General features: G+C 35.7%; 1 protein-coding gene across 3 annotated transcripts; it reads right to left on the reverse strand.

The window, feature by feature from the left end:
* Positions 1-6,580: 6,580 nt before the first annotated feature.
* Positions 6,581-12,789, reverse strand: LOC110692323 (putative dual specificity protein phosphatase DSP8). 3 transcript variants are annotated; one of them, XM_021869335.1, is made up of 7 exons: positions 12,152-12,788; positions 11,741-11,950; positions 11,076-11,198; positions 8,127-8,220; positions 7,947-8,029; positions 7,753-7,842; positions 6,581-7,262 (listed from the first exon to the last, which is right to left on the reverse strand). In XM_021869335.1, exons 1-7 carry the CDS (start codon positions 12,161-12,163, stop codon positions 7,017-7,019), a joined length of 858 nt encoding a protein of 285 aa, XP_021725027.1. In that variant the 5' UTR covers positions 12,164-12,788; the 3' UTR covers positions 6,581-7,016. The 3 variants fall into 3 exon arrangements, with proteins under 3 accessions (XP_021725027.1, XP_021725026.1, XP_021725028.1); XM_021869334.1 differs by having other exon boundaries at positions 11,741-11,953; positions 12,152-12,787; XM_021869336.1 differs by lacking the exon at positions 11,076-11,198 and having other exon boundaries at positions 11,741-11,953; positions 12,152-12,789.
* Positions 12,790-15,037: the final 2,248 nt, after the last annotated feature.

Consider the following 15,037-nt stretch of genomic DNA (forward strand, 5'->3'; position numbering starts at 1 on the left):
TTCAAGTACATAAATTCTTATAAGTCATGGACTGATGATCAGTAGATCAACTTTTAGAATATTATGATTTTATAAAGTCGTGGGTTGTTGATCTTCTGTGTAGATTATAAAGTATATTGTATGAGCATGTAAAGTTTCCTTACTCTATAAGTTATTCCGATTTAACCTTATTTTAATCGAATATATATATCGTATGCATTATATCCGGAATCGTACGGGTATATCCAATGGCCGTTAAAAAAATACAAGAAATACAAGATGGATATATGGATCTGTTTTTAAGAGATTGTGTTTGTGATGTTATTTTAAACTAATGTAGCCTATGATCGATAAAAATTTGACTCCAAGAAATAAAAATCACTTGAAAGAGCTTGTAATTATTACACATGTATCCGGGAGAGTGTATCTAAATCGTTTTATAAGGGAGTGTGTGTTGTATGTGATGCTGAATAGATACATATTGTCACGTGGTATCTTTCGAACTCACGTGACATTTTAAACGTATGTGCTCATGATGAACATGAATGATGAATCCTTTCACACACGTGTAGTGTCTGAAGTGGCATAAGACATTGTTCTTATTAATTGGTACCCAACATATAGAGGAATACCAGGTTGATATCCTATAGTAACAAAAACATGTTAATATCACTAATTTTCTCTCTCCTTTCTTCATATGACCAATTTTTCCTTCTCTCTCCTCTATTTCCATGGCCGTTATTTCCTTCTCTCTCCTCCATTCCCATGGTCACTACTTCCTTGATCGACCACCTTCGCAGATCTAAAGTGGTCGGCCAGCCAAACAAAAGACACCCTAGTAGCAATTTATGAAAATTGGGCCCATACAAACCCCTTAGAAAAAGGGATTCGCTCGTACTAGTGGTGTTGCGACAACCAAATGGTGGTGCTCGGTCGGCTGGTGGTGCTAGAGATCGTGCAGTGGTCGACTGGCGAAGCCGTGCGGTGGTCGACTGAGGTCGATTGGTGAAGGTAAAGGTCGTGCGGTGGTCGGCTGGGGTTTATTGGTGAAGGTAAAGGCTGTGTGGTGGTCGGCTAGTGAAGCTAAAGGTGGTGCGGAATGTGGTACTAGAGGTTGCACGGTGGTGATAGAGGGGAGAGAAAGGGGGCATGGTTGCTAAATTTACAAAATTATCCTTGATGTGACTATTAAATTTACAAAGTTAGCCTTGATATTAACAAGTTTTGTTAATACAGGATATCAACTTGTATTTTCTCCAACATATATATAAGTTTTAATAATAGATCGGCCCATGACATAAGATCGAATATATGATAGATTATGTGAGGTAGATTTATATATGATGGTGATTGGTGAATTTATATTTCTAAGAGATATGCAATTGACATGTTATTAGGATGACAACAGGTCGGATTCGGAGTGGATTATGCTAAATCTGACTCTGTCCCTACAAGAAGTCGGAGGCTAATCCGACTCCGAGACTCCGACTTTAATATACGGCCTCCGACTCTGAGTTTTTTTCGGTTATTCGATTTACTTTGAGAGATTGGGCTATTTGGGCCTTAGCAACCCACACTACATACTCTACAATTAAAGTATAAAATTACACATAACCCCAAAAAAAAAAAATAAAAAAAAAATTATATACAAGTCGGAGTTGGAGTCAGATTACGGGTCAAATTATCTCGGAGTCAGATTTTTTTCTCAGATTTTTTGTAGAATTCGACTCCAACCCTCCTCCGACTCGGAGTCAGATTATTTTGACGGATTCGGACTCGAATTACTTTTTTCTCGGACTCGAAGCGAATTTTTTTCCTCGGATTAAGGCTGAGTAGGGTCGGATCCGAACTGGATTGCCATCCCTACATGTTACTAACACTCATACTCTATGGACATGTGTACATACTCAGTGACCTATCTCATTGATTGTAAATGGCAATAAAGTGAGTTTGCTCATGTATTCAAAACATTAATTTGAATAATAATGACTTTGTTTCTCGGTACATTACATCTTAGAAAAATTAAAGGAATTTCGAGAATATATTCTCTCTTTTTGTTAGTACATTTACCACAAAAATGTATGGCGACTTTTGTGTATAATCATTGGACCTTGAGTTAGAGGAAGCTAGAAGTAAAGCTAGAAGAGAGTAAACTTCTTTTCAACTTTGATTTTTGGAAAATATATGGATTGGAATCTTCTTGCCGCGCATAATGCATGGAAGCATAAATCACATACATTTGAAATCATGTAGTAAGATTTTATATCTTTGCTTTACTATATGCCATATTCCAAACTTTTTGTACATAATTATTGGTTTCTAAATATGGTGTTCTTACCCAATACCTATGCAAAAAATTACTCCCTTTGTTCAGAAATATTACTTGTCATATAACAAATTGTCCAAATCCTTCATAATTTAGGAGTATAGTCCAATTTAATTAAAGAATGTTCATTTGTAGAGTCAAGATTAAGAGTTATTTAAAATATGATATCTTCAGAATTCTAATCATAAGTCATTACTATAGATGAAAAAATGACAAATTTCTCCGAACATCTTCAAGTAATACACTCTCCAATTGCACCAACTTGTACTCCTATCCCATCTGACTTTTAGATAAATTTCGTATTTGATTATTAAACAACTTATTTAATTACTCGTATTTACTACTTCTATCTCAGAATTAGTGCATCACATGAACGTTTGTATTATTCATACATATATACTAACTTGACTGTTAGCAAATGTCAGTCAAAACAATATAATGCACTAATTTAATTTAGAAATAGAGGAACCGAGGGAGTAAAAATATGATGTATAATGGGTGTCAACAGTGTATACACATACGACTATTAATTCTTAACGAAATAGAGAAGTTGCATGGTGTTTTCCTTGCTTGTACGGGGATGGACGTGCATGAAGGATGAGTATCATTGAGGCAACTTCATCGTAACTTCATAAGCGAAAAAAGACAACAAACAAGTACTACGGCATATATAAGGTGTAGAAATTGCATAACTTTTTTCAAGTATTGGGAAATTACCAACTTCTGCACATTTTTATTTAGTTTCTTTGGAAGTTAGTTTGTGTCGTACCAATTAACCCAACTGATTTCTTCTTACAATGTAATCATTTCTATAGTTGTTGGCCAATATCACGAATCTTTTTTATAGACATCACATTAATTAATTAATAAATAAATTCATTCATTTACGCTTTTTACATTTAATTGATGGTCTTTGTCGCATTTAGGTACTTACAATATTATCATATCACTCAAATTTGTTGATTGCGGAAAGGTGAGAAGTGTTTTTGTCTTTAAATTTGCTATATATTACAAAAAAAAAAAAAAAAAAAAATATTGTAAAAACAATTAGATCTCTACATTAAAATAAGGTCATAAAATTGATAATGAAATTTGCACCAAAGATGATAAGATATCACACCTTCATTAGCTAAAATTATAGAATTATTTTGGTTCTCATATACTTTGTATATTTTAAATTAAACTACTAATAGTTTTATCAAAAAACAAAAAACCTAGTAGGTGGTCACGTAAGGGTATTATAAGAATTAGTTCTATGATATAATGCATGTATGGGAATTTAAAACATACGAAGTATATGACATGTATAAAAAGAACGGTGCAATGTATCATACAATAGGTCAAACTTGGCACATTCCACTCCGATGCTCAATCAATAGAAGCCAAAGGCGAAAGTTATGCTTGGGAGATCAATTTAGTTCATCTTTAACAAATTCGTGATGAAAACCTTGGAGGAAAGGCTCTTAGTATGTGTTTCTCATAGCAATCTATGACAAATTATTGTATCTTAATTGTACATATGTTATTGTACAACAATTTAAAACATTAATTTGGAAGGAGATTAAATTCAAATGAGATATTTGGAAATTTAAGTTTCCCTCCCTAAGTATATGACAATTTTGAACTTTGTTTTAGAATAGTCTAGAATTAAAGCAAGGCTTTAAGTCTTTATTTTATTCCATCAACTTCCACTACTAAAATAATGTAGCATTTATTTGCATCCAAAAATATTCTTTCCATGAGTCTCCGGTATAAGATTCCTCCCACTTTTTGTTGATGCTGATAGTAATATTCCGATAAGGATCAATTTCTTACCGAGGTTATATATTGGTATCTTGTAGTATTATAATACTATTTCTTGATTAGTTTACTGTATAAAATGTTGAAATTTTTTATTGGAATAATAATTATCCAAATAACTAATAAACTTGGCATTGAGTGCTTGACTTAAACTATTCTACGTATTTAGGTATTAATCTTAATTAAGCATTGTACTTTTTAATTTTTTTTTATATAAGTACACTTTTGGGTATGTAGTCTTGATTATCTATGGACAAGAACCAATACTAACTCCGAGTTCTCATGCATATCCCCATCTTGTCACAAGATGAGCTACTTCTTAACAGAGAGAATCTACATGAATGTGAATGACGTACATCTAAAATATCTAATGAATGATAATAAGTGAATTAGCTGAGCATGGGATCATAAGTCGAGAGAAAGCCTAACCATTAACAAACTTTGAGGGTAAAGCAATAATACAGTGGTCCTGTTATTATACATGTACATTCATAGGATACTCTCCAACCCAAAAATGGGTTTATATATAAATTAAATTAGTGGATAAGATTGATATGTAAAAAGAAAGAAAAGGAAATATATATTACTTCAATTCCCAATAAATAAATACTCAAATTAGAATCATAAACTAGCATCGGAATTATGTAGATACGCATATATATAAAGGTAGTGTATTTATGCAAGTACATACTGCAGCGTTTCAAAAGGTGGCAGCCTAGGCTACCTGTGAAGGGGATAAATTTTGCTCTAGATATCAGAGTTTTATGTCACTTTCCACATGCAAATGCGGACTATACTTTATCCGTTCTTTTTTAACTGCTACGTGGAGGAAATACGTATAGATAGAAAGTATCATTGTATAAATAAATACGAGTAATGTTGTAGTGAATATACAGCTTAGCTTCTATCAAAAAAAAAAAAAAAAAATTTAATGGAAAGTATAATTTACTTGTTTGTTTTTTAAGGGTTATAAGGATGAAATGTCTTGTTCAAACTAAAAGGTGATATTCAATTTCTTTCTCAACTTTGTAAGAAGATTTAAGGTGCTTAAAAAAGCAATAATAATGATAATTGATAAGTAGAGGGATTAATTAAGAGTTAAATTAAGGGGTTTTTGCATTGTTTTGTATAAATAAAAAATTAATGTGGGTTTTAACAGATTTGGTCTGGTAAAGCAGTTGCAAGAAGAATTATATTAGTGCAAGTTGGAATATTACAACATGGATAGTTGCATTGCCTTCTTTGGCTTTTATTTGGATTCTTTAGCAAAGCAACTTCTTAAGGCCTTGGTTAACCTTCTTTTCATTCCAATCTCTGGGGGGATGATAGAGTACATTTCCTCTACTTTTTCTTATGATCTCGATCGATTATAGAGTCATTATTAAATCAGGTGATTCCTAATTTCAAATTAACAATTCAAAATTGGGGACAATTTATAGAATTATTGATAACGTGATTTCTAATTTCAAATTAAAGGTTTAGATAACACTGCATATTTCTTAAAACGAGATGTTGTAGTTTTATGTCAAAACAATAACTTTACTGAATTGTTGGGCCTAGAATTTTAAAAATAAGAGGGTGTAACAAGACTGAATTAACTTGACAGTACGAGTATACTTCGTGTAAGACTTCATGATGCAAGTAGCTGCAAATTAAACTTTACTAGTCTTCATCAAAATTTTACTGCTACATCTAGTACTAGTGCTAATGTGCTCAGTCTTATCATAACATGGAATTAATCAGCTTAAATAATTTGAGCCCTTTTATACGCCTCTCCTCCATTCGAACCTCCACATACAACCCTCTTATGCTACATGAAATATGTTGGCAAATGATGATTCGATAATTCGAGGCATGTCTTTTGATTTGGGAATAGGCTTTTGAATGACAATTGATCTCTCATCTTACTAAATCTAGTCGTCTACCATCAGTCATACTTCGTCTAGTCGTCTACCACCAATAGTCATAGAGGTAGTCAAATGCGCATGCTGGTTTCACCATTCACCATATAACTAACCTAAAATTCCTGTGAGGGTAAATCTATTAGTCTAGTCCTGAAACCAATAGAAGCATGGCCTATGGCTAGATCAATCCAACACAGGGCTGATTGGTTCAAGGCCTAGCTTGTTCATATCTTTTTCGGTGTTTAGACAGACCCGAAACAGGGTATTTTATGGGATACCCAGATAAACATTCTAGAGACTACCCTTCTCAGGGTACATTCGAACCGTTATTTTCCCCTCCCTCTAGGAGGATCTATCCTGGAGCATATGGCTCTCCCCCGAAGCTCTGCTATGGTCACCTTCAATTTGAATGTACGCCGATGGTTCATGTTACAGCAAACCACCTTTTTATAGGATAGGGGTGGGAATATCATCCAACACTAAACATTATCAAACATAGAGCATTCACATAGTTATAGCATAAATATTTCATTACACAAAGCAGATACTCAATGCGAGAGGAGTAATCAGATATGCAGTGACTTCCTCTATGTGTATTAGCTAAGTTAACAACAAGAGCGGGCAGCAAAAGTTGTACAATATCTACTGTAACTTACAAGTATATTAAGAATGTCAGAAAGGAAAACAATACAGGTTTATAGTATGAGTTATTTACAGGCAGAATAATTTCAATACACAGGGAACAGATACAGGTTTTGTACAACGAGAGACAATCAACTGTTAAATCTATTGAAAGAATGGGAATTACTTCATCTGTACACTACTCCCTACTCTCATGGATTCATGGAACACCAGCTCATATCATCCCTTCTTATGAGAGCCAATTGCAAAATCTAATGCATAAGTTCCTCATCTCAAGTGGGAATGACTAAGATGGGACTAAACAGAAGTAGCAGATTGATGCAAATGTCGTTGGGACACTTGTGTATCTGGTTCCTAATTTTCTGCTAGCAGGCAGTTTGCTTTGGCTGCTGGGTACGAATTGACACACAACTACAAGCAATAGTCAAAGACGAGAGGAGGGAAGAAAGGCTTGTTGCAACTGCTTTAGGGATGAACACCTCTTTGGTTCTGGAAGTATCATCAGAAGTCTCCTTGTATCCCTCAAGATCAGCTAGCGTTACCAAGACTTCATTGCTTGAAGGAGAGTGTCCAGTATCAGGGAAACAGGTGCTATAATATTGTTGAACAGCCTGCAGGTTGGGTCAATTTATTAAAAAACTGATGGATCACATACACTAATGTACTAAGCATTCATTTTCCATCAATGTTTACTACACTAGTGAATGTACAAGAGTAGAAGATAGAGCGATTGAAATGGTTTACCCAAAATTTTGAGGCAAAAAGCTAAGTAGATAATACCTCAGATTCAAGCTTTCTAAAGTATATACTTTGTGTAATCATCCAAGATGGGTACAATTAATAAGATTGGTTCATTTTAGGAACAAGGGCAAGCATCTACATTACACAAAGATGCAAAGAATTGAGAAACTGCATTACACAGCATTTAAGCACTTGCATAACATTTCCTGCATCTACATTGTATTGGATGAACACAAAAGTCAATAATAATATATAAAATAACAGCAAAATTTCCATGATCTTCTAGGGGAAGTGCTAGGAGAGTTTCACGTAGAGATAAAAGGTCAGCAAGTAATGTATAGTGAGCTTCTTTTAGCATACCTTGGCCTGCATGGAAGTCAATAACACTCGAGGTCGTTTTGCACGTATTACCTCCATAGCAGTAGACGGTGTCATTTGCTTGTACTTGACCTGTCAAAGACATCGATCAGTGATTGAAATTCTCTCCAAATAACAAAGACGAAGAGAAGTTACGTTACAGAATTGCTGTCAGCCAGTCAGTGATTAAACATTACCATGTAGCAAAGTGCAACGGTTGTGCTCCTTCCTCTCCCAGCTTTACAATGTACATAAGTTGCTCTACCACAAGCTGCATTATCTGTACCCAATTAGGAACAACGAAGTCAGCTAACTATTGCAAAACAACAATGATCAAGTACATACCAGAAACCCAAAACATGGCAAAATCAACTTACGGTGAATAAAATCTACTGCTCTATTGATATCATCAAAGGAAGGAGCATACAGGTAGTCTCTGATTGGGACGATGAGATGCTCCATCTCATGAGCCTAAGAAGACCAAGGAGTTAGAGTCAACAGCAACCTCACGAGGGAAAAGGTTAGAGCTTGAACGAAACTTGTACACAATTTGATAATATCTAAATTGAATCATATACGAAGTAACAAAAAATGCAATCCACCTCACCATGCTGACAGTGAATGACTCTGTAGGAAGGACAGTGCACAAGACAAATCATTTAAAAACAAGACAGACTGGCAAAAAAAAGGGTTTACAGGCAAACTTATTACAAGAGAATTAAAATTTAACAGAGATTTTTTAACTTTCGGATGCACGGAAATTGATAAGAGTTTCACTGGGAATCACTAATTATCATCCACAACATTTTCATTCTAAAAAAGTTGATCAAGCAAGGACACTGGAGACTTTACACAAACAAAGCCATGTAAAACTATAATGAGCAACAGACAAAATGAAGACTGAGCAATTTATTGAGGAATAGGAACGGGAAAAGACAGTGTATTTTCGTACATTATGTATCCTTACAGAAAAACACTCCAAAACCTACAACCAGATCAAGAAGAGTGTTGAACCTTCCGAGAATATACTTGTATGAAACATGTGAGTGTGGCCTATGAGGTAGCATAGGCAGCAGAGTTTTGGAGGTGAAAAGGAGGCAGCATTAAGGAGCCATGCAAACACCACAGTAAGCAGGCACCAGGAGCTCACATAAACATAGGAGGTCATTCAAGACAATGAATCAATCTTTTAGAGAGACAGGTTAATTTCAAAGCAGTTTTTAAGCTTTAGAGGAACAAGTGCAAAATAAGCAACAAGAAAATTATATTTATCATGAAGGTCTCTGTGCCAAAAAAATTTAAAACCCATTCAGAATTTATACATATAAAGGCAACCCTCCCAAACCATCATAGAAGTTCTATGAGGCACATAATAACAAAGAACTCCAAGCTGTTCTACATTATAACATAGTGCTCTTTACAAGGGTCCCACCAAAATGCAGGATAAGCATAATCCCTTAACCCTACAGCCGCACTGCCACAGAAAAGTAGCTTCTGCTTGATTCTTGATCAGAAAGGCAATGTATTTCTATCAATTTCAACAAGCAGAAAAAAAAATTGTTTCGTTGAAGTCAGGATCACCAAGCAGGATTAACAGTTACAATGAGGCAAAGTTACCAGTCAGGAACAGGTGCATTCATGTGAAGGTCAGCAAATTCTTCTTCTGTAGGACACAATAGTAGTCATCTCAACTCTCAAGATTATTACAAAACTAAGAAAGCTTAAGATGTAGCCCGTGTAGGTACTTCATAATTTATATATAACAGTATCTCCAAGAAGACACGTCATGATCTAAACCCCAGACGCACAATCTGACACCAACATAGCCTTATTTAAATATATCCTGAAATGCATCCCAGAAAACTCTTCCAATTTTGGACAGTTTTGCCTTTACTATGTCAATTGTCTACTACCAGCTGAACAATGTTTGATGTACCCTAGCTAAATTGATAAGACACACCAGATAAACACTTAGCAGTTAGTTCAGAAAGGAAAACCTAATTTCTGACCATAGCTTGCTCAAAATTTAATGGAACATGTAGAGAATAATCATGAAATATGAGAGAATATGAGAAAAATGATTTATACCAATCAGGATATAAGGAATTCATTGTGTTTGGATGGCTTTCACAGTCTCTATGTGGGAGAGCTTGCAATAGATCTCTGATAAAGAAGTACCTAATGCTAGAAGCTCAAGGGTCTGGCTGATCACAACAATTTCCGTGCAAGAAAATCACGGGAATGTCTGACATGTTTTCATAAACCACAAAAATTGATCTTGCTGACATGAATTCAGCAATTGAATAGTTTGTCAGTCCACATAACTATTTGTTTAACCTACAAAATGACAAACCCAACATACAGCAATGGTTCTAAAGAAGATGATTTTTATGATAAAGTTCCTTGCATTGGACATAAACACAGACCAACAAAAGAAAGGAGCACATGAAAGGAAGGTCATGATTGTAACCCACACCCACCATACGGGTCATTTAGATAACTCATAAGTCGTAACCTCTGGAATTCCACTGTACATGATAAATACACAAGGGTAACTTCACGTTTTCAATTTTCTGCTAGGTTTCAAATTAAGATTCTTAAGGATAATTCACAGGCACAAGGAAAGTTGAAGAGTTGAAGATGTCAACAGCTTGATTGCAATTGGCTGGAACTTAAATTTATTCTCTAGAAAAACTTTTTAAAATTAAAAGAAAAATCAAACTATGCCATGCAATACAAACCCTAACTTCCAGTGTCAAGTGCTCAAGTCACTAAGCCACCCAAAGTGTCCAAAAGACAAAGGACATAGTTACCATTAGAGAACAAGTTCATGACTCCAACAATAGTGTATGGTATCTCATAGCTCCTGGAGTTGATGATAAGTGCTATGACTTATGAACATCAGGTGTCGTTTTGTTTCTGTCAATTACGAAATTAAAAACCAGGACCTAACCTGAGTTCGGTGAAAAAGAAGCAACAAAAAACAAGAAAGGTTTCCTACATGAATGCAAAACAGAATTTAAAAAGATAAGAATTCCAAGAATACCACTTTGTTTATGCAGTACAAGCCATTTCAAGCATGAAAAAGAACCACTGATCAAAAGAAGTCTTGTTCTTGCAACTAACCAGCTCATAAGGCAAAACAAATTTGGGATGTAAAGGTATATTTCAAGTTAAGATTCTTAAGGATAATTCACAGGCACAAGAAAGTTAACTACCTCATAAAACATTCTACAATTCTCCTTTAGATATATCATTTATTGTTTATAGTCTAGAATACTAATCACACTGGAAATATCGAGGAAAGACTAAAGGTATATGTTGACCTTGTACATTGACGAAGGAACCAAAGTCTCAAACGGTTCATTAAGGGTAATCACCCCACCAACACCAAGTTGCTTCAATCGTTCAACATCTTTGGGGAATGGCACAGCACCTAACAACAAAAACTTAATCCCAAAACAAAATCAAAATCAAATTTCTTTCCAAATTATTAATGTCCCCACCATTTTATTTCACTTCCTAATAAATTCAAGATTTCTGCTTTCCATATCACAAGAATTCTCCACAATTTGATTTCATCATACATATATTGACAAAGAAATCAAATATTCACGTTTAGGGTTAACTCAATGATCAAACTCCCATATATTCAATTCAATAGTTTCACCCAATCATGAGAATTAAAAACATTAATATTGCAAGAAAACCCCAATAAATTAAACTTCAACAAATTTCTATACAGCTATAACAAGCTAATAATAATATCAGACATCCTTGTTCAAGGTTCTTATTCCAGGATCAAACCTCCATTTTATATATTCAATACTACCAAATGTAATTCAATAGTTTCACCCAGTAATGACAAATTAAAAGCATTAATATTACAAGAAAAAACCCAATAAATAAAACTCAACAAATTTCTATCTACTTATACTAATAAGATCAAATGAAATTAATATGAAAATGGGGCATAAAATTGAAGTAAAACCTGATCAACTTGATCCCACCATCTGAAATCAGATTCAATTTTATAGCGAAGAACATTGTAGAGAAGAGTTGGGTAGAAGAAGATCCTAGCTCCAGCTCCAATCAACACCTTTTTAGCATCAATCTTTATGATTATTTTCTTCTGGGTTTTCTTCAAATTCCACTTTTCTATGTCATTAACAACAAGATCATCTTCTTTTTGGGTCGTCATCTTCTAAAAATGCAATCCCAAATAATAAGAAATAATTGAAATTTTTCTTAAAATTAAACTTTTGTTATGTTAATTAGAACTCTATCCACCAAATTAAAGTGTTGCTTATAAGATAAATTGGGGGAGCCCCCATTTATCATCAATATAAACATATTTTGTTTATCTAATGGTCAATTCGTAAATAACTTGAACAGTACCTACCTTACACATCATGCTGATGTCACTCAATTTAACATCCTCCGTCAAAAGCTTCAACCTCCATTAAAGCTATCTCCTTCTTCCTCCTTCCACCGACACTATAAGTACTACCATTTTTAAGATCTTCGACACCATCTTTCACCGACAGGGTCGACACTACCTTCCGTCAACGATGACGGCGGCTTCGCCGCCAAATAAAAACGAAAACCCTATGAAAACGAGTGAAATTAAGGGTATGGTCAACCCCAAAGGATAGGGGTAACCATGTCCTCCATTGAAACTTGCATTGAGCTTGATTTTGTTCATTGAATTTCTCTATTGATGTTCTTCATTGTTGCTGAAATGACATAATAGTCCCTACGGCATAAAATGACGTTTATACTCGTAGATAAATAGATTTTGTTTATCATCAAGATAAACTTGTATTTTCTCGAAAAATTGACAGAGAATGAAATTCTAGTTTTGTTAAAAAAAGATATTACAGTGGAAGATTTACAACTATGGAATATTATTATGCTTTCGTTACTTCTCGGTCAATTAACAAATTGGTAAAAAAAAAAAATAAACCTTAGCGACAAATTGGTAAAAATTGCTTCGGCAATAAATTGGTTAAAAACTACCTTCAAGCGACATTTTGGTAAAAAAAAAAAATAATCTTAGGCGACAATTAAACCTAAAATACAAAATTTCCAACAAACTACTTGTGATTGCTATCATTTTCGTGGTTTTTTTATTTAAAAAATATATATATATATTTTTCCACCTCAATTTCCAACCCTTTATAAGGAAATAAAAATTTGAAAAAAAAAGGTTTAAATTGTTATATAATATATGTATTTAGTGGATGTCCATTATACCCTTATAATTATTCTAGGATATTCTAAATATACTAGGCTTATTACTCTACAAGAAACCCTAATTGTATCACACACACACATACATACATACATACATACATACATACATATATATGTATATATATATATATATATGTATATATATACTATATATATATATACATACATATATATATATATATATATATATATATATATATATATATATATATATATATATATATATATATATATCATTTAGTAATAAGAATATCGATCTATTCTCTCCCCCACTTTTTCCTCTTTCTCTTTAATTTCATAACACGTTATTAGCACCAAAGCTCTTAGCGACAGATTAAGATTATAAATCTACCATCAAAAGTCATTGATTCCTTCCATGATTTCGATTTGGAAAAAAAAAATGTAAACAACCATTTTTTTAACGAATTTGGAGATGGAAATATCCTACATGATCGATCTGAAGCAATATCAACGAAGTTATGTGATGTGAGATTTGCCAATTGCAAAGTCCTCGTTCGAAGAATCTTTGTACCCAATTATACTAATTCTTATCATGAGGGAAAATCAGTTCAAGTTGATAACAAGAACACATCCAATAATTTGTTCTTAATCAGGTAAAACTCCCTAATCCCCTATGTTTGGGTCCAATTTAGTCCAATTGGGCCTGGTCACTGAATGATCCAATTAAAAGCCCAAGGCAAAGGTTCAACTCTCCAAATATGCTAAAGTCAAAAATCAACATCCTCAAAGCCATGTCAAGGTCAGTCAACGGCCCAATCAGCTTGGCCCAGCCCAACTGATTTCCGGGCCCAATCCGCCTCCTTCATTAGCCAAGGTATAAAAGCCAACAATTTGGTCAATTCTTGGTAAGACAAAGACAAAGACAATAAAGCCTCAAGCAACTAAACTCTTGCACAGCTTTCTCTCTCTAATATACTGACTTAAGCATCGGAGGGGCCTTCCTCGGCGTCCCCCCCGAGGCTAGTTTACGTGTATTTGTTGTGCAGGAAACCCTCGGCTCCTGCGTCGTTCGGACCGAGACCAAGTTCCCTCAAGATAAAAGGATCTTCCGAGATTCGATTGTTTTCATCCGAAACAATTTGGCGCCGTCTGTGGGGACCGCTACTAAATTTCGCGTCAGTCATCAAACACTCCGGCAGTCGCCATGACTAAGAGTGGAAAGAGTTCCAAGAAGGCTAAGAAGGGAGGAGGCCGGATTACGGTGAGGGAACGCCAGCCGGTTTATCCCTCCCCGGAGCAAGCCTCTTCCGAATCGGAGGCCCCCATTTCTCCGGAAAGGGAAGCCTCAAGAGGTCCTAGCCTCCAGGAGGAGAACACCTTGCACCACACTCGGCAGCCGGGGCCATCCCCGAGACCGAGTGGCTCAGGTGCGAGGAACTCCCCGCCGCGCCATAGCGTGCAATCCAGGTCACATCCGCGGGAGACTCCTCCCTCCGGACCCTCCACCGAGGAAGTGGCCAGAGCAGTGGCCATCTGCATGGAGTTCCTTAAAGCTCAAGGGGCTCCAATCCAGATGCCTGATGATCACCAGCCGAGAAACCTGAAAAGGAGGATCGGTCAGGATGATGGTGGACAAGTTCCACCACATAGACAACTCGGCCAGAGGTGGCGAGGGGACACCCGAAACTCCAGTAAGGAGAGGAGGAGGAACCCTCAACCCTCTGACCACTCTGAAGCTCAGAATTCCATGGGGCCCTACAAGGACCCGGAATTCGCCCGCCAAAGCGTTCACGAACGCTTGGGTTCGAGGGAGGTGAGTGTGCATAGCCGCCTCACCTTCCCAGAGGATACCGGACCCCACCCAACCTTGTCTCAGCCGGGGACGAAAACCACTTCCACCTCTGAGAGAGGAGGGAGCGAGGTCCCTGAGGCCGGGTACAAGGGGAAGGCGGTCATGGTTCCATCGAACTCGCCCTTCCAGAAGTGGATTCTGGAAGAGCATGTGCCAACGGTCAAAATCCCGGCACATATTACTTACGATGGTACCTCAGATCCTAAGGATCACATTGCC

The sequence above is a fragment of the Chenopodium quinoa genome, unplaced genomic scaffold (assembly GCF_001683475.1).
Source record: "Chenopodium quinoa cultivar QQ74 unplaced genomic scaffold, ASM168347v1, whole genome shotgun sequence".
Taxonomy (NCBI): domain Eukaryota; kingdom Viridiplantae; phylum Streptophyta; class Magnoliopsida; order Caryophyllales; family Amaranthaceae; genus Chenopodium; species Chenopodium quinoa.